This window comes from Salmo salar, chromosome 01 (assembly GCF_965601325.2).
Source record: "Salmo salar chromosome 01, fSalSal1, whole genome shotgun sequence".
Taxonomy (NCBI): domain Eukaryota; kingdom Metazoa; phylum Chordata; class Actinopteri; order Salmoniformes; family Salmonidae; genus Salmo; species Salmo salar.
The window spans coordinates 50,378,861-50,404,216 of NC_138291.1; the positions used below are offsets into that span (position 1 = coordinate 50,378,861).

At 41.7% G+C, this 25,356-nt stretch overlaps 1 protein-coding gene across 1 annotated transcript in view; it reads left to right on the forward strand.

Moving 5' to 3' along the window:
- The window catches only part of LOC106604225 (stromal cell-derived factor 1), a 42,085-nt gene that overhangs the window by 11,352 nt on the left and 5,377 nt on the right, over positions 1-25,356 (forward strand). The window contains exons 2-3 of the mRNA XM_014198685.3: positions 10,364-10,481; positions 14,257-14,340. Of these exons, the coding sequence (XP_014054160.1) occupies positions 10,364-10,481; positions 14,257-14,340 (202 nt within the window). The remainder of the gene's footprint in view (positions 1-10,363; positions 10,482-14,256; positions 14,341-25,356) is intronic.

Below are 25,356 nucleotides of genomic sequence, written 5' to 3' on the forward strand. Positions count from 1 at the left end.
CTACGCATGTTGCTGAACAATTCAACACTTTTTGTTAGTGTCATTTGCTTGGTTTCCATCCAATTGGTGACACATTTTCATCCAAATATTCTAAAATCTGTATAAAAACAATATGCGCATTTTCCCACCAGAGATGTTTCCATCAAATTGACTTGTTGCAGATAAATGGCTCTGCATGATGACGTAGTGCACATAAAAAGGCATAGTTTAAATTCCCATGTACCCGATAAAAAAAAAAAATTGTTCAGAGTTTCCATCACGTTTTCAACTCTACTGATAGTTTTCTCACAAAAAATGTTGCGTTACCTAATGAGTGTGACAACTCTGGAATTGGCATGTGCTCTCTAGCCAACAGCGCATTCTCACTAATCATTATTCACGATGCAGTTAGGATTATCCATAATCATGGTAGCATCTACATTAGAAACATATTATATTCTTATTTACAATAAAATCGACTCCAAAATGACACAATACACTATTTACCATTAATTTATATTAGGCACAAAATAATCTGAAACACAACCGAAACAAACAGGAAATGCACCCAACAAAGTCCTGCTATAAGAGTTATGAACTTAATATTTTGTAATCTTAACAGTTGTGTTCTGTGGGCGTAACTGAGTTGGCTGATACTCCATTTCATAGACCCAAGATCCATAGGTAAGGCTGTACATTGCAATATGAATGTCCAATACGCACAACAGACTGACTGGTGAGGTGATTTCCCACAGTCAAAGTCCTGCAATATGAGCGACAACGTAATATTTGTAAACTCTTCACAGTTGTGTTCTCTCGGTGTCACTGAGTAGGCTGATACCCTAATTTCATGGACCCAAGATCCATAGGTATATAGGCTGAATAGTGAGGTGATTTCCCACAGTTAAAGTCCTGCAATAAGCGCTATGATGCTAATATTTGTGTAAACTCTTCACAGTTGTGAATATTTCATGGATCCAAGATCTATTGGCAAGGTTTTACAATGCATGCAATACACCCCCATTATCTAGTCCAAATGTAGCATGATTCCACTATTTGTATCAGTGTCAATGAGTGACTTTTATTTTGAAGGCAAATTATACTATTGTGGCTATTCGTTATTGTGGCTAGCTTCACATAGCTGGTGCAAAAGCTATCGAAGCAACGTGCCATTACATTGTTCAACCAATGGCGAGTTAGATACCACCCACAGACGTTTGATTGACACTCCTTCATTATCATATTGGAGCAAGAAAGCATAAATAAATTCTGAATATTTAAATAATTAGATATTACAAAGAAGCATTGTTTTAGTTCTATTTATGTGTGCATTTTTTCATTTAATTGTAATTAAGGCAGGTTTGGTCCTCCAAAGGAGTCAACATGGAGGGGGGGGGGGGGTGCTTGTCAATATTAGGAAGGTGTTCCTAATGTTTGGTATACTCAGTGATCCCAACTTAGCAATTTTGTTGCTAGATTTAGCAACTTTTCAGACTACCCTGGCAACTTTTTTTTCCAAACAGCACCTAGCAACAAATTTAGTTACTTTAAAAAATGTATTTGGAACTTTTAGTAACTTTTGAAAAGTGACTCAAATGCTAAAATGAACGCATTTTCCCTCTAAATAACACAAAAAAGATTTACTCTGTCACACACTCAGTCACAACACACGTGCCTGGCTGCAAAAGTGCATTGTGAGTGATGTCAGCAGCAGGCGCTCAGCTCGTGCACAGGCAGCAGCAGGCCAGCAGCAATTTCAGCAAATTGCAAATAATTGTTGGCTGACTGCAGCAGCAGTAGTACGGGTTCGACAAGCCAAACCCAATGAAAATAGTTGGTCACGAATGTTTGATCGTGAACAGAACTTACAACATCAATCAACATGTCTCAATCAAAATTGTACAGCCAGAAGTACAGCAAAGAGTGGGAGTCTGTACCTGAACAAATGTCAAATCGTATTTTTTGCCGAGATGGCCAGTCAATTTGAGTAACTCCAGATGAGCTTCAATGCCATACAACTCTCCTTCCATGGCCTCCAACTGCTCTTAAATACAAGTAAAACTAAATGCATGCTCTTCAACTGATCGCTGCCTGCACCTGCCCGCCCGTCCAGTATCACTACACTGGACGGTTCTGACTTAGAATATGTGGACAACTATACTGCTCAAAAAAATAAAGGGAACACTTAAACAACACATCCTAGATCTGAATGAAATAAATAATCTTATTAAATACTTTTTTCTTTACATAGTTGAATGTGCTGACAACAAAATCACACAAAAATAATCAATGGAAATCCAATTTATCAACCCATGGCGGTCTGGATTTGGAGTCACACTCAAAATTAAAGTGGAAAACCACACTACAGGCTGATCCAACTTTGATGTAATGTCCTTAAAACAAGTTAAAATGAGGCTCAGTAGTGTGTGTGGCCTCCACGTGCCTGTATGACCTCCCTACAATGCCTGGGCATGCTCCTGATGAGGTGGCGGATGGTCTCCTGAGGGATCTCCTCCCAGACCTGGACTAAAGCATCCGCCAACTCCTGGACAGTCTGTGGTGCAACGTGGCGTTGGTGGATGGAGCGAGACATGATGTCCCAGATGTGCTCAATTGGATTCAGGTCTGGGGAACGGGCGGGCCAGTCCATAGCATCAATGCCTTCCTCTTGCAGGAACTGCTGACACACTCCAGCCACATGAGGTCTAGCATTGTCTTGCATTAGGAGGAACCCAGGGCCAACCACACCAGCATATGGTCTCACAAGGTGTCTGAGGATGTCATCTTGGTACCTAATGGCAGTCAGGCTACCTCTGGCGAACACATGGAGGGCTGTGCGGCCCCCCAAAGAAATGCCACCCCACACCATGACTGACCCACTGCCAAACCGGTCATGCTGGAGGATGTTGCAGACAGCAGAACGTTCTCCACGGCGTCTCCAGACTCTGTCACGTCTGTCACGTGCTCAGTGTGAACCTGCTTTCATCTGTGAAGAGCACAGGGCGCCAGTGGCGAATTTGCCAATCTTGGTGTTCTCTGGCAAATGCCAATCGTCCTGCATGGTGTTGGGCTGTAAGCACAACCCCCACCTGTGGATGTCGGGCCCTCATACCACCCTCATGGAGTCTGTTTCTGACCGTTTGAGCAGACACATGCACATTTGTGGCCTGCTAGAGGTCATTTTGCAGGGCTCTGGCAGTGCTTCTCCTGCTCCTCCTTGCACAAAGGCGGAGGTAGCAGTCCTGCTGCTGGGTTGTTGCCCTCCTACGGCCTCCTCCACGTCTCCTAATGTACTGGCTTGTCTCCTGGTAGCGCCTCCATGCTCTGGACACTACGCTGACAGACACAGCAAACCTTCTTGCCACAGCCCGCATTGATGTGCCATCCTGGATGAGCTGCACTACCTGAGCCACTTGTGTGGGTTGTAGACTCCGTCTCATGCTACCACTTGAGTGAAAGCACCGCCAGCATTCAAAAGGGACCAAAACATCAGCCAGGAAGCATAGGAACTGGGAAGTGGTCTGTGGTCCCCACCTGCAGAACCACTCCTTTATTGGGGATGTCTTGCTAATTGCCTATAATTTCCACCTGTTGTCTATTCCATTTGCACAACAGCATGTGAAATGTATTGTCAATCAGTGTTGCTTCCTAAGTGGACAGTTTGATTTCACACAAGTGTGATTGACTTGGAGTTACATTGTGTTGTTTAAGTGTTCCCTTTATTTTTTTGAGCAGTGTACAAATACCTAGGTGTCTGGTTAGACTGTAAACTCTCCTTCCAGACTCACATAAAACATCTCCAATCCAAAGTTAAATCTAGAATTGGCTTCCTATTTCGCAACAAAACATCCTTCACTCATGCTGCCAAACATACCCTCGTAAAACTGACCATCTTACCGATCCTCGACTTTGGCGATGTCATTTACAAAATAGCCTCCAACACCCTACTCAACAAATTGGATGCAGTCTATCACAGTGCCATCCGTTTTGTCACCAAAGCCCCATATACTACCCACCACTGCGACCGGTACGCTCTCGTTGGCTGGCCCCCGCTCCATACTCGTCGCCAATCCCACTGGCTCCAGGTCATCTACAAGACCCTGCTAGGTAAAGTCCCGCCTTATCTCTGCTCGCTGGTCACCATAGCTGCACCCACCCGTAGCACACGTTCCAGCAGGTATATCTCACTTGTCACCCCCAAAGCCATTTCCTCCTTTGGCCGCCTCTCCTTCCAGTTCTCTGCTGCCAATGACTGGAACGAACTACAAAAATCTCTGAAACTGGAAACACTTATCTCCCTCACTAGCTTTAAGCCCCAATTGTCAGAGCAGCTCACAGATCACTGCACCTGTACATAGCCCATCTATAAATAGCCCAATCAACTACCTCTTCCCCTACTGTATTTATTTATTTTGCTCCTTGCACCCCAGTAGTTCTACTTTGCACACTCATCTACTGTCAAATCGACTATTCCAGTGTTTTAATTGCTATATTGTATTTACTTCGCCACCATGGCCTATTTATTGCCTTAACCTCCCTTATCATCTCTAGGGTAGGTGGGACGAAATCGTCCCACCTACTCAACAGCCAGTGGAATCCCGTGGCGCGTTATTCAAATACCTTAGAAATGCTATTACTTCAATTTCTCAAACATATGACTATTTTACACCATTTTAAAGACAAGACTCTCGTTAATCTAACCACACTGTCCGATTTCAAAAAGGCTTTACAACGAAAGCAAAACATTAGATTATGTCAGCAGAGTACCCAGCCAGAAATAATCAGACACCCATTTTTCAAGCTAGCATATAATGTGACATAAACCCAAACCACAGCTAAATGCAGCACTAACCTTTGGTGATCTTCATCAGATGACAATCCTAGGACATTATGTTATACAATACATGCATGTTTTGTTCAATCAAGTTCATATTTATATCAAAAACCAGCTTTTTACATTAGCATGTGACGTTCAGAACTAGCATACCCACCACAAACTTCCGGTGAATTTACTAAATTACTCACGATAAACGTTCACAAAAAACATAACAATCATTTTAAGAATTATAGATACAGAACTCCTTTATGCAATCGCTATGTCCGATTTTTTTAAAATAGCTTTTCGGTGAAAGCACATTTTGCAATATTCTGAGTAGATAGCCCAGCCATCACGGGATAGCTATTTAGACACCCACCAAGTTTAGCCCTCACCAAAGTCAGATTTACTATAAGAAAAATTGGATTATCTTTGCTGTTCTTCGTCAGAATGCACTCCCAGGACTTCTACTTCAATAACAAATGTTGTTTTGGTTCAAAATAATCCATAGTTATGTTCAAATATCCTCTGTTTTGTTCGTGCGTTCAAGACACTATCCGAAGGGTGACGCGCCCGACGCGTTTCGTGACAAAACATGTCTAAATATTCCATTACCATACTTCGAAGCATGTCAACCGCTGTTTAAAATCAATTTTTATGCTATTTTTCTCGTAAAAAAACGATAATATTCCGACCGGGAAACCCTGTTTACGTTCAAAGACAGAGAAAATAAAAACATGGTGTCGCCTCGTGCACGCGCCTCAGTCTCATTGTCCTCTGATCGACCACTTACCAAATGCGCTAATGTTTTTCAGCCAGGGGCTGCAAAGACATCATTCAGCTTTTTGCCGCCTTCTGAGAGCCTATGGGAGCCGTAGGAAGTGTCACGTTACAGCAGAGATCCTCAGTTTTCAATAAAGAGAGTGTAGAAGCCTGCCCAAAGATCACTGCACCTGTACATAGCCCATCTATAATTTAGCCCAAACCACTACCTCTTCCCCTACTGTATTTATTTATTTTATTTTTCTCTTTTGCACCCCATTATCTCTATTTCTACTTTGCACTTTCTTCTCCTACAAATCTACCATTCCAGTGTTTTACTTGCTATATTGTATTTACTTTGCCACCATGGACTTTTTTTTGCCTTTACCTCCCTTATCTCACCTCATTTGCTCACATTGGACTTATTTTTCTACTGTATTATTGACTGTATATTTGTTTTACTCCATGTGTAACTCTGTGTTGTTGTATGTTGTCGAACTGTTTTGCTTTATCTTGGCCAGGTCGCAATTGTAAATGAGAACTTGTTCTCAACTTGCCTACCTGGTTAAATAAAGGTGAAACAAATAAATACAAAAAATTGCTCACATTGTATATAGACTTAATTTTCTACTTTATTATTGACTGTATGTTTGTTTTACTCCATGTGTAACCCTGTGTTGTTATGTGTCGAACTGCTTTGCTTTATCTTGGCCAGGTTGCAGTTGTAAATGAGAAATTGTTCTCAACTTGCCTACCTGGTGAAATAAAAAAATAAAATAAATTAAACGTTATTGTGTATTCTACGTAATGACGCAGTTTTACGTTATCACTCAATGACATCACAACGTCATTTAGCAACTTGCCCTGAAAATTAGTTGGCAACACTGGGTATACTCAGTGAATGGTTCAAAAGTTCCAGACGATATACTCTGAGAATTTTGCATGTTTGGAGTGAATGGAATGTCTATCACGGACATGATCAAAAAGTGGTCACTTCTCTATAGAACTCTGTGGCGCTACACCACGGCAGAATGCTGCTAACTTTTAAAATGTTTTTTATTGAACCTTTATTTAAGTAGGCAAGCCAGTTAAGAACAAATTAGACAGCTGCGCCACCAGGAGCCCTTCGAACGTCAATAGACAAGCTATTGGCTGCAGTTTTGTGATAGAAAAATCCCCTGTTTTCAAAATGAAATCTGCAGAATACAAACAAAATAGGGACTAAATATATGTTTATTTACAAAGCTAACAGACTGAATTTCAATATCCAACCTCCGCAAAGACGATATGTTCCTGTTTTCATTGTGTATTTCTGACTCTTTCCCTTTAAATCGCCATAGAAATAGCCCCTCTCGGCGGATATTGATTGCCAATATAGCCAATGACAGACAAGGATCTGGAGATCAAAATGATGTGGTTATTAAGTTAATTTTGATTTGTCCATCCTGCGGAAATACCTCCAAATGGTACCACCTCCCAAGCACAAATGTAGAAGAGATACAACAAAGAGCGGCACGGTCTAAACTAGCATTGGTCATGTAAGGGATAATCAACATGGGGCTATGCGTTCTATGGAAAATAACTGACCTTCCACGGAGTTGCATTATTTTCCAGAGAATGCATAGAGCGCCGAGTTGATCTCTTTCATACAATGGTTATAATTGAAAACATTGGCCGGTAGAAATGTGTTGAACATCCACTGAAGTAGCTAGTAAGTTTAGTAGATAGCTACAGTAGTTGCCATGGTAACCAAACAGACATGCTAGTTTAGCCCTTTCAAACTCATAAAAGACATACCCTCGCCTTATGCCATTGGGGGAATCCCCGTGGCCATATTTGTCGTTGGTCCAAATGATTAGCCAAGCAAGAGAAGTTTGCAACGTAGAAGGATTACTTAATCCTATCCCAGGTATTCCTTAAAGAGGTGGGGTTTCAGGTGTCTCCGGAAGGTGGTGATTGACTCTGCTGTCCTAATATTGTAGAGAACAATCTAATGATTCATTCAATGTGATTTATAATGACATAGGGCAAAAGAAAACAATGTTTTGACATTACTTTCATAGTATCGCTATTGAATTGCCCCGTTATTCTCTACATTCTAGAGCTGTGTGAACGCCCTAAACACTGAGCTTAATGTGGTATGAAATTGAATTAGGACTAGACCTACTCTCATTAAATTACCTTTTAACTTCAGAAATGTTCAACAAATAATGGGCTATTAAAGCCTATTTATCACAATATGTTTATGTTGTTTAGTAAATTATCGACTTTGTATTTCTAATCACAAATCTAAATGTCCTTGTCAAGAAAATGGTATGATTAACCACAGAACAGTAGCCTACTGTCGGTCTGATATTGGGACATTCTGTTAAATGATTTCAAACATCCACCGCATCACCAAGTTAAAGAAAATACAAAGCCTACCAAACAACATGATTTACTAAACAAACACACTCACTGCATAATATACGTGTGAGAGAGAAAGTAAGAAAGTGAGGGGTTTAGTATATCAACATTCTCCATGTTCTACTTGACAGTGGGGGTACTCATGTTGCCTTGCTCATCTCTGATAGTATTATTTGACTAGGCCTTGGGTTCTCTCCTGGTTTCTGAGACAATGAGAGGTTGTATTTATATTCTCCACTTATCTCTTACTGTAGATGTTTCTCATTGACTTAAGCAGTTGCTTAGGGCCCCCGGCTGCTAGGGACCCCCTGACAAAAAATAAATATATGTACAGTACCGGTCAAAAGTTTGGACACACCTGCTCATTCCAGGGTTTTTCTTTATTTTTACTATTTTCTACATTGTAGAATAATATTGAAGACATTAAAACTATGAAATAACACATATGGAATCATGTAGTAATCAAAATATATTTGAGATTCTTCAAAGTAGCCACCCTTTGCCTTGATGACAGCTTTGCACACTCTTGGAATTCTCGCAACCAACTTCATGAGGTTGTCACCTGGAATGCATTTCAATTAACAGGCATGCCTTGTGAAAAGTAAATTTGTGGAATTTATTTTCTTCTTAATGCATTTGAGCCAATCCGAGGTAGTATACAGAAGATAGCCCTATTTGGTAAAAGACCAAGTCCATATTATGTAATTATGTAATTATGTAATGTAAATATTATGGCAAGAGCAGCTCAAATAATCAAAGAGAAACGACAGTCCATCATTACTTTAATACATGAAGGTTGTCAATCTGGAAAATGTCAAGAACTTTGAAAGTTTCTTCAAGTGCAGTCGCAAAAATCATCAAGCGCTATGATGAAATTGGATCTCATGAGGACCGCCACAGGAAAGGAAGACCCAGAGTTACCTCTTCTGCAGAGAATAAGTTCATTAGAGTTAACTGCACCTCAGATTGCAGCCCAAAGAAATGCTTCACAGAGTCCAAGTAAAAAACACCTCTCAACATCAACTGTTCAGAGGAGACTCTGTGAATCAGGCCTTCATGGTCGAATTTCTGCAAAGAAACCACTACTAAAGGACATCAATAATAAGAAGAGGACTTGCTTGGGCCAAGAAACACAAGCAATGGACATTAGACCGGTGGAAATCTGTCCATTGGTCTGATGAGTGCAAATTTTTGAATTTTTGTCTTTGTGAGACGCAGAGTAGGTGAATGGATGATCTCTGCACATTTGGTTACCACCGTGAATAACAGAGGAGGAGGTGTGATGGTGTGGGGGTGCTTTGCCGGTGACACTGTCAGTGATTCATTTAGAATTCAAGGCACACTTAACCAGCATGGCTACCACAGAATGCTGCAGCTATACGCCATTCCATCTGGTTTGCGCTTAGTCCCACTATCATTTGTTTTTCAACAGGACAATGAACCAACACACCTCCAGGGTGTGTAAGGGCTATTTGACCAAGAAGGAGAGGGATGGAGTGCTGCATCAGATGACCTGGCCTCCACAATCACGCAACCTCAACTCGTTTGGGATGAGTTGGACTGCAGAGTGAAGGAAAAGGAGCTAACAAGTGCTCAGCATATGTGAGAACTCCTTCAAGACTGTTGGAAAAGCATTCCATGTGAAGCTGGTTGAGAGAATGCCAAGAATGTGCAAAGCTATCATCAAGGAAAAGGGTGGCCACTTTGAAGAATCTAAAATCTAAAATATATTTTGATTTGTTTAACACTTTTGGTTAGTACATGATTCCAATGTGTTATTTCATAGTTTCGATGTCTTCACTATTATTCTACAATGTAGAAAATAGTAAAAATAAAGAAAAACCCTTGAATGAGTAGGTGTGTCAACATTTGGCTGGTACTGTATATATTTTAGGAACTGATTCAGGTTCTGATCATAACTGTTGTGTGTTAGAATAGTAGAATACACAAGGTGCAAGTTACAAATTTGGTTGTGCATCAGCAATTTTTCTCTTGTTAAGTCAGTCACTGACCGTCACTCAATTAGCCATGCCAGCTATACTTTTTTGGGATTGGTAAATTAGTCTAGCCAGTTATCTAAACGAGCATGCAGGGCATGTGTCCAGGGGCCCTGACCTCCAGGAGGCCCCCCTTGATTTGGTTAATCCCTCTCACCCAGATATCATTAAGATGGCATAAATCTTGACAAAATGTGTCGAATTGCAGGAAATTAGTTTTAAAACTGCTTAATTTCTCTCCGCCCTGTGACAAAAATGTGTAGAATTGCAGAAAGTTTGCTTTAAAACTGCAACAATTTCTCTACTCCCCATGGCAAAAATGTGTAGTTTAGGGATATTATATTCATGTTACTGTACATTACATTACATTACATTCATGTTCTCTGTTCAACCCCCTTTTCAGCTAAGCCCATCAGTCTGGTGGAGAGGTGTTGGTGTCGTTCTACTGTCAACACCGTCCCCCAGCGCAACATCCGAGAACTAAAGTTCCTACACACACCCAACTGCCCCTTCCAAGTGATGTGAGTACCTCCCCAACACAGACATGTATGGACAAGATCACACAACAAGCTGTCAGAGTCTCACTGCAAAATAGACATTTCTCCAAACGTCAACATTTGAAGTTGCACCAAACGTCAAAATTTGAAGTGTTTGTTGATACCGCAGTGCCTGTCACTGGGATTGAACACATGACCTTTGAATCCAGCATCCGCCCATCTGCCACCCACAACACCCTAGCAAAAGCCAAGCCTACTTCATGATAGTAGTGCTCACTGTTGCACCTAGTGACCATCTTTGATTTATTTTGTTTTTGTTTTACCTTTATTTCAACATGGGAGTCCCGTTGTGACCAATGCCTTGATTTAGGCATTGATTCTGACTTCGTTAAAGATGAAATATGCAGAAATTGCTAAGCCATTTCCTGGTTGCTAAAATTCTAATAGTTTGCCTCCTTTCAGTTTATGTGAAAAAAAAGCAGTCATTGTGTGGAGAATCATTGTACCATCTTAACAGCTGTGAAATATATTTTCCATAACCAAAAATATTGTATTTTCAGCTGTTTGAAGTGGGTGTACAAAACCGACCGAAAGTAAAAGACGCAAAAATTAAACTTAAGCATGGGCAGCATAGAAACTGTGCACATAGACCAGATCTACCGCTTCTTAGACTTGCTTTCAATGACATATCTATAACTCACATTTCTATGTGAATTTGGTCGGGTCGCCCAAATTACATATTGCAGCTTTAAGTAAAACAGAAAGGCATTAATTCCGATTGGTTAACAGTCAGGCATTAATTCCATTTGGTTAGGGTTAAGGTTTGGGATAGGGTTAATTTTATTCAGGCATTCATTCTGATTGCTTAAGTTCAGAAAAACAACTCCATTGTTTGCAAAGTCCTTATGGATGGATGTACCGGTGGTCTAAGCAGCTGACTGTTCTTTTATAGACCCAGGTTCACCACAATTTTTTTTAAATGTTGCCCGTAGTGGACAGATTTGATGCCATCTCCCCATGTCCTGGGGTCTTACAAAAACTCGACATTTTGAAAAATCATGCACACACACACACACACACCCAAGACCTTCTGGCTCTGAAAGGGGTGACAGGTCTCTCCTTCTGTTTGGACATTTCATACCATTAATCTCATGGAGCTGACAGCCAGTGAAAGGAGGCACACACGCACACACACACACTGCTGATGCCCATCTCATTGTCCATTCTGTAAGCCATGCACACATAATTAAACACATCCACAGGAAGCATTTTTGTGAAAAAGAGTGAGTGTGTGTGTGAGTGAGGGGGGTTGAGAATTGGATGCAGTTTTGTTTTTCTCTAAATAATTGGTCTGTGTTCTCACGCACTGGCTTTTCTCTAACTCCTAACTCACAGGGTCTGGTACTGCTCAACATTATAAGATTAAGATCACTTTATTGGTCATTTGCACACAAGGTCCAACTGAAATTGACTTCTGCTTCTAACCCATCCGAAAGACACACATACATACACAGGTTTTTGGAGAGGTGCGGGGGTCTGCCACGCAGGGCGCCCAGGGAACTGTTGTTGTGGGGGGTTAAGTGCCTCGATCAAGGGGACAACATAGCAGTGCTGGCAACAATAACTGCAGTAACCCATGGGGAGGAGGTCACACTCAGATAATCAGAGAGGGGGCAAATTATTGTGGCCCTGGTGGCAAAAATGTATCAAAGTTCTGTCTGCACAGAGATGCTTGGGGAAATAGTCAAAATGGGGTACCAGCGTGTGTGTGTGTTTCAAGGGAAGGGGGTGTATCTGAGCTCATCACCTAGGACTTGGCATTGGTTAATCAAATCTTCCCATACTTGCCAAATTTTGCATGCCGTCTCAATCAGCTACAAGTGTATATGCATTCGCACATCATGTATTTTCTTGAGTTGGGCTCGGGGATGGAACAACTGTTGAACATCTGAGCTTGTGGTTGTTTATGGGGGAAGGGTGGAGAGTGTGTGTGTGTATATGTATCCCACATCTGTTGCTATGGGGTAATGATGTCAGGGACAATATAGGATGAATCACAATAATTGTTTGCCAAAATAATAATTGCAATCCTGGGAACAAATCCTCCTGCCTACATTATTACACATGTTATTAGTTAATTGTGGAAATAAATTAACATATGAAACATCTTTTAATATATATAGTACCAGTCAAACGTTTGGACACACCTACTCATTTAAGGGTTTTTCTTTATTTTTACTATTTTCTACATTGTAGAATAATAGTGAAGACATCAACATTATGAAATAGCACAGATGGAATCATGTAGTAACCACTTTTTTTTTTAAACAAATCAAAATATATTTTATATTTGAGATTCTTGATGACAGCTTTGCACACTCTTGGCAACAAAGAGTGTGCATGCCACTCTATTCACATGCCACTCTATTCCAAACCTTTTTTGATGTACTCAGAGGACCGTTATTAGCATGTTTTAACCACTCCTATAAAATTGTAGATAATTAGATACTCAACAAGAAGGTCTGATTTCATTATTACTGAAACATGACCCAAGTGGTAAATATATATGCACATAGATTAAAAAAAAAAAATTGTTTGAAATTATTAATCCTAATCAGACAGGTTTTCTACATGGATGATACATTGGAGATAATATAAGACAAGTACTGTAAACAATAGAACACTATTAAAAATCTGGGATTTAATAGCTGACTTTGAAAAGGCTTTTGATAAAGTACGACTGGAATTCATATATAAATTCCTGAAATATAAAAATTTTGGGGAATCTCTTATACAATGGGTTAAAGTTATGTATAGTAACCCTAGGTCTAAAATAGTAAATAATGGTTACTTCTCAGAACGTATTAAACTGTCAAGAGGATTAAAACAAGGTTGTCCACTATCGGCATATTTACATTTATTATGGTCATTGAAATGTTAGCTATTAAAATCAGATCCAACAATAAAATCAAGGGTCTAGAAATCCAGGGCTTAAAAACAAAGGTGTCATTGTATGCTGATGATTCATGTTTTCTTTTAAATCCACAATTTGGATCCCTCCACAGCCTCATCAAGGATCTAGATAGTTTTTCTAACCTCTCTGGATTAAAACCAAATTATGACAAGTGAACTATATTACATATTGGATCATAAAAAATAAAAAAAATTACATTACCGTGTCGTTTACCAATAAAATGGTCAGACGGTGATGTGGATTTATTCGGTATTCATATCCCGATTGAAGGAAATGATCTCAGTATAGTACATTTTAATAGAAAGTTAGCAAAATAGATAAGATCTATTTATACCTGTCTATTTGAAAATAAAATAAAATAATCTAAAATAATAAATAAAATAAAATAATCTCCGAAAGCCAATTCATGTAACACTAACGTTTATTGACTAAGTCAGTTACTGTATATAGAGATCGAGAACCATGGCTAATGTAGAGAGATATCTCCCCCATTCAGAACTCCAAGTCTGAATGCAGCTCAGTTGCTCAAGGGTTGGTTTAAGAGATAAGCACATGTAGATGTTAGCTATAAAATCAAATCAACGTTTATTGGTCACGTGCACAGGATACAGGTGCAGTAAAACGGGCAGTAAAATTCTTACTCTCAAGCTCTCCTCTACAGTGCATATGTACAGCTTTCCATGTTACTGCACATAAATGTGGATTTAATGGAGGTGAGATTGAGGCAGTCTGTGCTGGAATTGAACAGGGCACCAGAAACTGTCAATCTCATCCCTCTCTTCTTTCTCAATTAATCTTACCCCTCTCACTTTTTTCTCTTCTTAGTGCCAAGCTGAAGAACCACAAGGAGATTTGTATCAACCCTGAGACCAAGTGGCTACAGCAGTACCTGAAGAACGCCCTCAACAAGTAAGAAACGCTTTGAGAGAACCTATAACCTAAAAAGTATTCTCTGCATGTCTACACAGTTACACGGTATCTGAGAGTAACAGAAAATTACAGTCTTCCTGAAAATGTCATTCACCCTATTCTCCAATTCATATGGTAGTAAAGTAGTACACGCTCATGGCCGAATCTGGATTTGATCTGCATACGTGTGTAAATCCCCATTTTCACGGACGTCTGCCATTGACATTCATAGGCCTAGGCTACATGATTCAGGGGAAAGTCAGAGTTATGTGTGCAAATATGAAATGATTAGGATTGGGCTCTCAGCCACAGACTGCTCTACAAAAATAGTAATACATTTTACATTTAACTAAATCAGATGGACTGGTCACATTCAGGATAGCTTGAACACATGTTTTTGCACCCTAAAATAAACAATATCCTCCACACAAATTGACAGTTTTTGTGTTTTGGGAAGATATCGTTCGTGATGTCCCCTAAATGTTCCCACCAGACTCTTCCCACAACCTAATGAAGCATTCTGTGAACCTTTTAAAGAACAGACTAAATGTGTTCTGAAAATGTTCTTGCAACGTCAGGCAAATGTTTTATACAAACATTGTACAATCACCAGCACACCTGAACAGTTTTTGTGTTATGAAAACATTTGCTGTAAAATAACGAACGTTCTGGGAACTTTCACAGAAACAATTTTGGTTTGCTGGGTACCTACTGTAAAATATGGTGGTGGATCTTTGATGTTATGGGGTTATTTGCTTCTACTGGTCCTGGGTCCCTTGAAAGGTAATGGAAACAGGGTGTCAATAATTTTGTTAAACAAAATATCTTTCTCTGAGCAATTGTATTAGTACAAAATAATATTATTTCACCTCTTTTTTTGTTGTTGCATGCACTATTTAAGGGATAATCAATGAGGGGCTATGCGTTCTATGGAAAATAATGAACGACGTGGAAGGTGTGTCCAACGACACGCTAGCAGAGTGGAACTGACCTTCCACGTAGTTGCATTAGTTTCCAGAGATCGCATAGAACCCTGAGTTGATTGTCCCTTTTATACTATAATTTAATACATTTGCCTTTAGAAATGTCTTAATTTGCCGGTATAAATATGTTCTAGGGAGTTTTTCCTAGCCACCGTGCTTCTACATATGCATTGCTTGCTGTTTGGTGTTTTAGGCTGGGTTTAAGGTATAGCACTTTGTGACATCGGCTGAAAAGGGCTTCATAAATCAATTTGATTGATTGATTGATTCAACATCTACTGAAGTAGCTAGCAAGTTTACTAGATAGCTACAGTAGTTGCCATGGTAACCAAACCATCAGTCCTAGCTTGCTATTATTACATTTACATTACATTTAAGTCATTTAGCAGACGCTCTCATCCAGAGCGACTTACAAATTGGTGCATTCACCTTATGATATCCAGTGGAACAACCACTTTACAATAGTGCATCTAAATCTTTTAAGGGGGGGGGGGGGGGGGGTTAGAAGGATTACTTTATCCTATCCTAGGTAGTCCTTAAAGAGGTGGGGTTTCAGGTGTCTCCGGAAGGTGGTGATTGACTCCGCTGTCCTGGCGTCATGAGGGAGCTTGTTCCATCATTGGGGTGCCAGAGCAGCGAACAGTTTTGACTGGGCTGAGCGGGAACTGTGCTTCCTCAGAGGTAGGGGGGCCAGCAGGCCAGAGGTGGATGAACGCAGTGCCCTTGTTTGGGTGTAGGGCCTGATCAGAGCCTGAAGGTATGGAGGTGCCGTTCCCTTCACAGCTCCGTAGGCAATCACCATGGTCTTGTAGCGGATGCGAGCTTCAACTGGAAGACAGTGGAGAGAGCGGAGGAGCGGGGTGACGTGAGAGAACTTGGGAAGGTTGAACAGCAGACGGGCTGCGGCGTTCTGGATGAGTTGTAGGGGTTTAATGGCACAGGCAGGGAGCCCAGCCAACAGCGAGTTGCAGTAATCCAGACGGGAGATGACAAGTGCCTGGATTAGGACCTGCGCCGCTTCCTGTGTGAGGCAGGGTCGTACTCTGCGAATGTTGTAGAGCATGAACCTACAGGATCAGGTCACCGCCTTGATGTTAGTGGAGAACGACAGGGTGTTGTTCAGGATCACACCAAGGTTCTTAGCACTCTGGGAGGAGGACACAAGGGAGTTGTCAACCGTGATGGCGAGATCATTGAACGGGCAGTCCTTCCCCGGGAGGAAGAGCAGCTCCGTCTTGCCGAGCTTCAGCTTGAGGTGGTGATCCGTCATCCACACTATGTCTGACAGACATGCAGAGATGCGATTCGCCACCTGGTTATCAGAAGGGGGAAAGGAGAAGATTAATTGTGTGTCGTCTGCATAGCAATGATAGGAGAGACCATGTGAGGATATGACAGAGCCAAGTGACGTGGTGTATAGCGAGAATAGGAGAGGGCCTAGAACAGAGCCCTGGGGGACACCAGTGGTGAGAGCGCATGGTGCGGAGACAGATTCTCGCCACGCCACCTGGTAGGAGCGACCTGTCAGGTAGGACGCAATCCAAGCGTGGGCCGCGCCGGAGATGCCCAACTCGGAGAGGGTGGAGAGGAGGATCTGATGGTTCACAGTATCAAAGGCAGCAGATAGGTCTAGAAGGATGAGAGCAGAGGAGAGAGAGTTAGCTTTAGCAGTGCGGAGAGCCTCCGTGACACAGAGAAGAGCAGTCTCAGTTGAATGCCCAGTCTTGAAACCTGACTGATTAGGATCAAGAAGGTCATTCTGAGAGAGATAGCAGGAGAGCTGGCCAAGGACGGCACCTTCAAGAGTTTTGGAGAGAAAAGAAAGAAGGGATACTGGTCTGTAGTTGTTGACATCGGAGGGATCGAGTGTAGGTTTTTTCAGAAGGGGTGCAACTCTCGCTCTCTTGAAGACGGAAGGGACGTAGCCAGCGGTCAAGGATGAGTTGATGAGCGAGGTGAGGAAGGGGAGAAGGTCTCCGGAAATGGTCTGGAGAAGAGAGGAGGGGATAGGGTCAAGTGGGCAGGTTGTTGGGCGGCCGGCCGTCACAAGACGCAAGATTTCATCTGGAGAGAGAGGGGAGAAAGAGGTCAAAGCACAGGGTAGGGCAGTGTGAGCAGGACCAGCGGTGTCGTTTGACCTAGCAAACGAGGATCGGATATTGTCAACCTTCTTTTCAAAATGGTTGACGAAGTCATCCGCAGAGAGGGAGGAGGGGGGGGAGGGGGAGGAGGATTCAGGAGGGAGGAGAAGGTAGCAAAGAGCTTCCTAGGGTTAGAGGCAGATGCTTGGAATTTAGAGTGGTAGAAAGTGGCTTTAGCAGCAGAGACAGAAGAGGAGAATGTAGAGAGGAGGGAGTGAAAGGATGCCAGGTCCGCAGGGAGGCGAGTTTTCCTCCATTTCCGCTCGGCTCGTAGTGAGTCGTCGAGCCACGGAGCAGGAGGGGAGGACCGAGCCGGCCTGGAGGATAGAGGACAGAGAAAATCAAAGGATGCAGAAAGGGAGGAGAGGAGGGTTGAGGAGGCAGAATCAGGAGATAGGTTGGAGAAGGTTTGAGCAGAGGGAAGAGATTATAGGATGGAAGAGGAGAGAGTAGCGGGAGAGAGAGAGCGAAGGTTGGGACGGCGCAATACCATCCGAGTAGGGGCAGAGTGAGAAGTGTTGGATGAGAGCAAGAGGGAAAAGGATACAAGGTAGTGGTCGGAGATTTGGAAGGGAGTTGCAATGAGATTAGTGGAAGAACAGCATCTAGTAAAGATGAGGTCAAGCGTATTGCCTGCCTTGTGAGTAGGGGGGGGAAGGTGAGAGGGTGAGGTCAAAAGAGGAGAGGAGTGGAAAGAAGGAGGCAGAGAGGAATGAGTCAAAGGTAGAGTTGGGGAGGCTAAAGTCACCCAGAACTGTGAGAGGTGAGCCATCCTCAGGAAAGGAACTTATCAAGACGTCAAGCTCATTGATGAACTCTCCAAGGGAACCTGGAGGGCAATAAATGATAAGGATGTTAAGCTTGAAAGGGCTGGTAACTGTGACAGCATGGAATTCAAATGAGGAGATAGACAGATGGGTCAGGGGAGAAAGAGAGAATGTCCACTTGGGAGAGATGAGGATTCCAGTGCCACCACCCCGCTGGCTCGATGCTCTAGGGGTATGCGAGAACACGTGGGCAGACAAAGAGAGCAGTAGGAGTAGCAGTGTTATCTGTGGTAATCCATGTTTCCGTCAGCGCCAGGAAGTCTAGGGACTGGAGGGTAGCATAGGCTGAGATGAACTCAGCCTTGTTGGCTGCTTACCGGCAGTTCCAGAGGCTGCCGGAGACCTGGAACTCCACGTGGGTCGTGCGCGCTGGGACCACCAAGTTAGAGTGGTAGCGGCCACGCGGTGTGAAGCGTTTGTATGGCCTGTGCAGAGGGGAGGGAACAGGGATAGACAGACACATAGTTGACAAGCTACAGAAGTGTTGTTTCTTGTATTATTGTCTCTTGTGTCTTTAGAGAACTGTTTCACTTTGATATCCCTTTTCTTCTGTCCTGATTTTCTCTTTCTTTTCTTCTGTTAACTAGATATTCTTTGTTGTTCTTCGTTAGCTAGCTAGCTTCTTCCAAAAGAGTCCCTAGCAACTGCTTAGCAACTGGTAAACAATTCAGCTAGCTAAGATAACTACAATTTTATGAAAAATAGTTATTTTTCAAAAGCCTATCTTTGTTTGTTGCTTGTTTTTTCTCCTATTTAGTCTTGCAGTTTTCTTTTGCTTTTTTCCGATGTACTTCACTCTAAAAACCATGTAAATTTCAATATTTGTAGGAGCTCATTTTTCAGCTGCTGCTGCTCAAATTGGAGTTCCGAATTATGAAAATTGATTTCGATAACCCCCCAAAAATTAAAAATAAAAATCGACATTGGCTTTCAAAAGCAGCTTAAACAAAACAAGTAAGAATTAACTATAGCCATTGAATTCTATTGTGCTGATATGCCGTGTGTTAGAGGGAAATAATGCACACACTAGAATTTCCTTCAAGCCAATCAGAAATGAATATTTAACAATGCCATGGTATAAAGCTCAGTATTTTCATTATTTATTTTATACATTCATTTTTGCTCTTTATCAAGGGTGTCAATACAAGGGTGTCAATAATTTTGGACCCCAATGTATATGTTTGATTCCTCTGTAGGGGTTAAGAGAGGAATACTAATTAGAGACGCACCCACATAATTCAAACTTCCTCAAACTTGAGCACAAATCTTGCTCTGACATCAGTGCATGATTTATGCAAAATGCCAAGTTCATCACGCATGTTTGCAGTTATTCAGTTACCATCTATGTTATAAATATAGCTACCTGACATCTATGTTATGTATATGTGTTCTGGACTTTGCCTTCCTTTACTTTGAACTCGGTTGACTGTATCATCGGGAATACGTGTTCTTAATTTCCGACGCACCCCACTGACATCAGTGCACGATTAACACTGACTTTTAAGTTAGTCACGCATATCTCAATCTGTTTGCGGTCATTCAAATACAAAACACTTAGATGAATAGACAGGACAGTTACAGGGATGTGCCAGCACACGACTGATGACAGCTAGAAGAATGGTTTATTATGCTCTCACTGACTAGGACATCTTGAGATACAGTATCAGTCTGGGTGTCAAGGTCAGTCTCTGGTCGTGTCCAAATACCGATACTAGCGTACTACATACTTAAACTTCATTGGTGTCCTTTAGTAGTGGTTTCTTTGCAGCAATTCAACCATGAAGGCCTGATTCACGCAGTATCCTCTGAGCAGTTGATGTTGAGATGTGTCTGTTACTTGAAGCATTTATTTGGGCTGCAATTTCTGAGGCTGGTAACTCTAATCCACTTATCCTCTGCAGCAGAGGTAACTCTGGGTCTTCCTTTCCTGTGGCGGTCCTCTGGGGGTTTCCTTTCCTGTGGCGGTTTTTGCGAATGCATTTGAAGAAACTTTCAAAGTTCTTTACATTTTCCGGATTGACTGATGTATTTTCTCTATGCTTATTTGAGCTGTTCTTACCATAATATGAACTTGGTATTTTACCAAATAGGGCTATCTTCTGTATACCACCCCTACCTTGTCACAACACAACTGATTGGCTCAAACGCATTAAAAAGGAAAGCAATTCCATAAATTAACTTTTAACAAAGCACACCTGTTAATTGAAATGCATTCCAAGTGACTACCTCATAAAGCTGATTGAGAGAATGCCAGCCAACAGTGTAAAAGCTGTCATCAAGGCAAAGGGTTGCTATTTTGAAGATTCACAAATATAACATATATTTTGATTTGTTTAACACTTTTTTGTTTACTACATCATTCCATGTGTGTTATTTCATAGTGTTGATGTCTTCACTATTGTTAGCAATTGATGTTATTCTTCAACATCACAGACCCCAAAGTAAACCAGGGGGAGAAAAATGTTTTTATTCAAAGAGAACAAATCATAGTTGTTATGCTGGAAAGTAGATAGTAGATGGTCATTCTTCCCTGTCCCCAGTTTTTTCTCCTCTGAACAAAGAGACAGGATGTAGTTTGTGGTTGACCAATTAGAATTCCTTGCAGTAAAATTGGGCCAATGGCCAAATAACAAGTATCCCATTTCAGGCTCAATGTATAGACAATTCGGACCAATGAGAACATGTAGCTATGAGTCCTGGACTGAAATTCCTCCCGTGTCCCTTACCCATTAATCTTGCGTTCCCCATTACAGAAAAACTATTATTTCCTTTGACCATTAATTCCCTATTATAGAAAAACAACTATTTCCATTGATTGCTAATTCCCTCTCGACCTTTAGTCCTCTGGGCTGTGTATATATCTTTGAATATTCTTACACTAGACCATTTTAAAAAGAAATATACTTAAAATGTATTTTTAGAAAAGATAGGCAGTATAAAAAACATTAGCAGTGAGCATAAAATCAATCACATTAAACACCTTGCATTTCTGTAAAACACAAAGGGCATATTTTACTTGCTGTTGCAATAAGAAATAGATTTCACACAAAGTTTTAGAAAATAGGTATTAACAGGTGTAATGACCCTTACGATTCCTACCACATCCTGTATTAGGAGGAAACTCACAAAAATATGTGTTGTCTACAAGACAATAATATTCAATAGTCCTATTGGCAAGGTAATCATTCACAGAGTCCTTTAAGTATGATCAACTGTTCTGCACCGGTATCAGTCCCACATAGATGACTATTAGAGATTATGTTATGACAGTCTGCCGGAAGTGAGAAATCCTTCTTCCGTTCCACTGGTTGATAAGGATGTCTCTAATGAACACTTCACCGGTGATCTTGTATCGTTTCAAGTACAGTCCTTGGGTCAAGGAACATTGCTTCAGCTTCAGACAGTAGATTCTCATAACCTGTAATGAAGGAAACAAAAAGTGAAGGTAACATGTCCTGATTTCAAGAGAAATTGATATTTCACATAGATTTCCCTAAGTAAGCATGTCCTGATTTTCAGGATTTTTTTTTTACATTTCACCTAGATATCCCTAATATGAAGACTGCGGTGTACAACATAGAAGCTTATCAGGTTCTGATCATCTTACTATGCTTCTTCCCCTGAGATTGGCCCCCGACTGCTAATCAATCAGTTCTTTATTCTCCAGGTTCCCCTTTGTCATCAAAACGATCCACCTTGCATTGAGTGACATGCATCCATCGTGATTTTACCTGGACTTTCACTGCTAACCTTTATTATGAGCAAAACCTGATAAGGACCTTCCCATTTTGGCCCTAATTTGTCTGTTTTTTTCCATCACCCACTGTCCTGGCACTACATCATGTCCCCCCTCGGGAGTTATTCCCCACGCCCCTTTTACTTGTCTGTCTGCTTCCCCTACTGCATTAGATAGTTGTATGCAATAGTTAAGCATTGTGACACTGAAAGTGTATGTCTGCCTTTCTCAAATATAACGTGCCTGGTAGCGACATGGGTCGACCTTTGATGACCTCAAACGGACTCAACCCTGTGGTTTTGTTATGTGTTGCCCGTATACTACATAAGACCGTAGGCAATACATCCAAGGTGTATTTCCTAATCAGTTTAGGTGACAGAGGTGTTCTCTTGGCAGCCGCCTTGGCAGCTCTGTCAGCCAGGTCATTACCTTTACTCTCATCTGTAAAGATTTTTCCACGTGCTTTCATTTTCAAAATCGCAGCTTGTCCAGGTAACTGGAGAGCATTCAGTAGAGCCATCACCTCTGGTCCATTCTTCACAGGAGATCCCAGTGATGTTTTTCCATATTTTTCCAAAATCATGGGTAACGCCGAAAGTATACCTTGAGTCTGTGTAGATATTAGCTGTTTTTCCTTCAGCCTGTTTGCATGTTTCAGTCAAAGCCACCAATTCCGCCACCTGTGCTGATGTTCCTGCAGGTAATGTGCCTGTCACTATCACATTGTCCATTGTAGTAACTGCCCAGCCTGACTTCCTCACACCCCCCTCCACAATGCTTGAACCGTCTGTGTATAAGATAAACTCAGGGGTTTCCAATGGATGACTCTTAGTAAACCCATCAGAGAACTGATCCAAAACCAACTCGCAACAGTCGTGTTCAAGTAATGTGGTATCTGGAGGAAGCATCGGAGGTGCTGGATTACATGGTGTGCCACGTTGTATGATGATGTTAGGACCTTCCAACACAGTCAACCACTTATTCCAACGAGCAGCTGTGACCTGTGCAGCTCGAGTATGAACAGCATGTGGACACTTGATGATAAGATGCCACCATCGACACAGCGACGTAAGTAGCCTACATAGCTCTGAGACAGGGACCCCATCCCAATGCCACATCATCCAGTTTCTTCGAATAGTAGCCTACAGGTTTCTGACAATCATCATGGTCTTGTGTCAGCACTGAGGTCATCTTTTTCAGCCACAAAAATGTTGAATGGTCCAGAATGCCCAAAGCCAGCACTGATGACAGAGCTAGTTTTAAGTTTGCCATAAACCTCGTTCTGTTCTTCCATGAAGGCTACAGAGTCTTTTGAATCAAGGTTTCCCTTGAGGACGTCATAAAGGGGTTGTGCAATTTCGGCGAAGGAGTCCACCCAGCATCTTTTGTAGTTGCACAAACCCATGAAGGAGTGAAGTTCTTTAATAGTAGTGGGCTCTTTGGCAGCTTGTATAGCAGCAGTACAACTTTGTGTCATCTCTCTTTCTCCCTGTGAGCCCAATTGACTGAGGTGCAGTGGCTTGCGAAAGTATTCACCCCCTTGGCATTTTACCTATTTTGTTGCCTTTACAACCTGGAATTAAAACAGATTTTTGGGGGGGTTGTATCATTTGATTTACACAACATGCCTACCACTTTGAAGATACAAAATATATGTTTTTTGTGTAACAAACAAGAAATAACTTCAGCATGCATAACTATTCACCCCCCCCAAAGTCAATACTTTGTAGAGCCACCTTTTGCAGCAATTACAGCTGCAAGTCTCTTGGGGTATGTCTCTATAAACCTTGGCACATCTAGCCATTGGGATTTTTGCCCATTATTTAAGGCAAAACTGCTCCAGCTCCTTCAAGTTGAATGGGTTCCGCTGATGAACATGCAATATTTAAGTCCAATATTAATTGGATTGAGGTCTGGGCTTTGACTAGGCCATTCCAAGACATTTAAATGTTTCCCCTCAAACTGCTCAAGTGTTGCTTTAGCAGTATGCTTAGGGTCATTGTCCTTCTGGAAGGTGAACCTCCATCCCAGTCTCAAATCTCTAGAAGACAAGCAGATTTACCTCAATAATTTCCCTGTATTTAGCACCATCCATCATTACTTCAATTCTGACCAGTTTCACAGTCCCTGCCGATGAAAAACATCCCCACAGCATGATACTGCCACTACCATGCTTCACTGTGGGGATGGTGTTCTCGGGGTGATGGGAGGTGTTGGGTTTGCGCCACATATAGTATTTTCCTTGATGGCCAAAAAGCTCAATTTTAGTCTCATCTGACCAGAGTGCCTTCTTCCATATCTTTGGGGAGTCTCCCACATGCTTTTTGGTCAAACACCAAACGTGTTTGCTTATTTTTTTCTGGATACTCTTCCATTAAGCCCAGCTCTGTGGAGTGTACGGGTTAAAGTGGTCCTATGGATAGATACTCCAATCTCCGCTGATTTGGAGCTTTGCAGTTCCTTCAGGGTTATCTTTGGTCTCTTTGTCGGCTCTCTGATTAATGCCCTCCTTGCCTGGTCCATGAGTTTTGGTGGGCGGCCCTCTCTTGGTAGGTTTGTTGTGGTGCCATATCCTTTACATTTTTTTATAATAGATTCAATGGTGCTCTGTGGGATGTTCAAAGTTTCTGGTATTGTTTTATAACCCAACTCTGATCTGTACTTCTCCACAACTTTGTCCCTGACCTGTTTGGAGAGCTCCTTGGTCTTCATAGTACCGCTTGCTTGGTGGTGCCCCTTGCTTTGTGGTATTGCATGCCTTTCAGGACAGGTGTGTATATATACAGAGATCATGTGACACTTACATTGCACACAGGTGGACTTTATTTAACAAATTATGTGACTTCTGAAGGTAATTGGTTTCACCAGATCTTATTTAGGTGCTTCATAGCAAAGGGGTGAATACATATGAATGCACCACTTTTCCGTTTTTTATTGTATTGAAACAAGTAATTTTTTTATTAATACATGACACACACAAACACACACTCAGGAGTGTTTGGCCGTGGACCACAGCAGTAGTTATCACAGAGGAGGTTTGGCAGAGAGAGACAGTACCTTCCTGGTTCTCCTCAGTATTGTTACACGAAGCAAAATGGGGGAACCCAAGAGCGGACTCAGAAGAGGAAGCCAGGATGAATGAACCAAAATGTTTATTGTACACAGAGAAATATGGAGTGCAGAACCGGGGTAGCTCATGAGTTGCAGAAAAACCATAAGTGTAGAGTGAGGTTGGAGTTGGCTGAGTTGAACAGGTCCTGAGGGGAATCCAAGGTAGTGGTGGTGAATGATATCCAGGGCAAGGTGGTTGGGTGGTGAGTTGTGGAAAA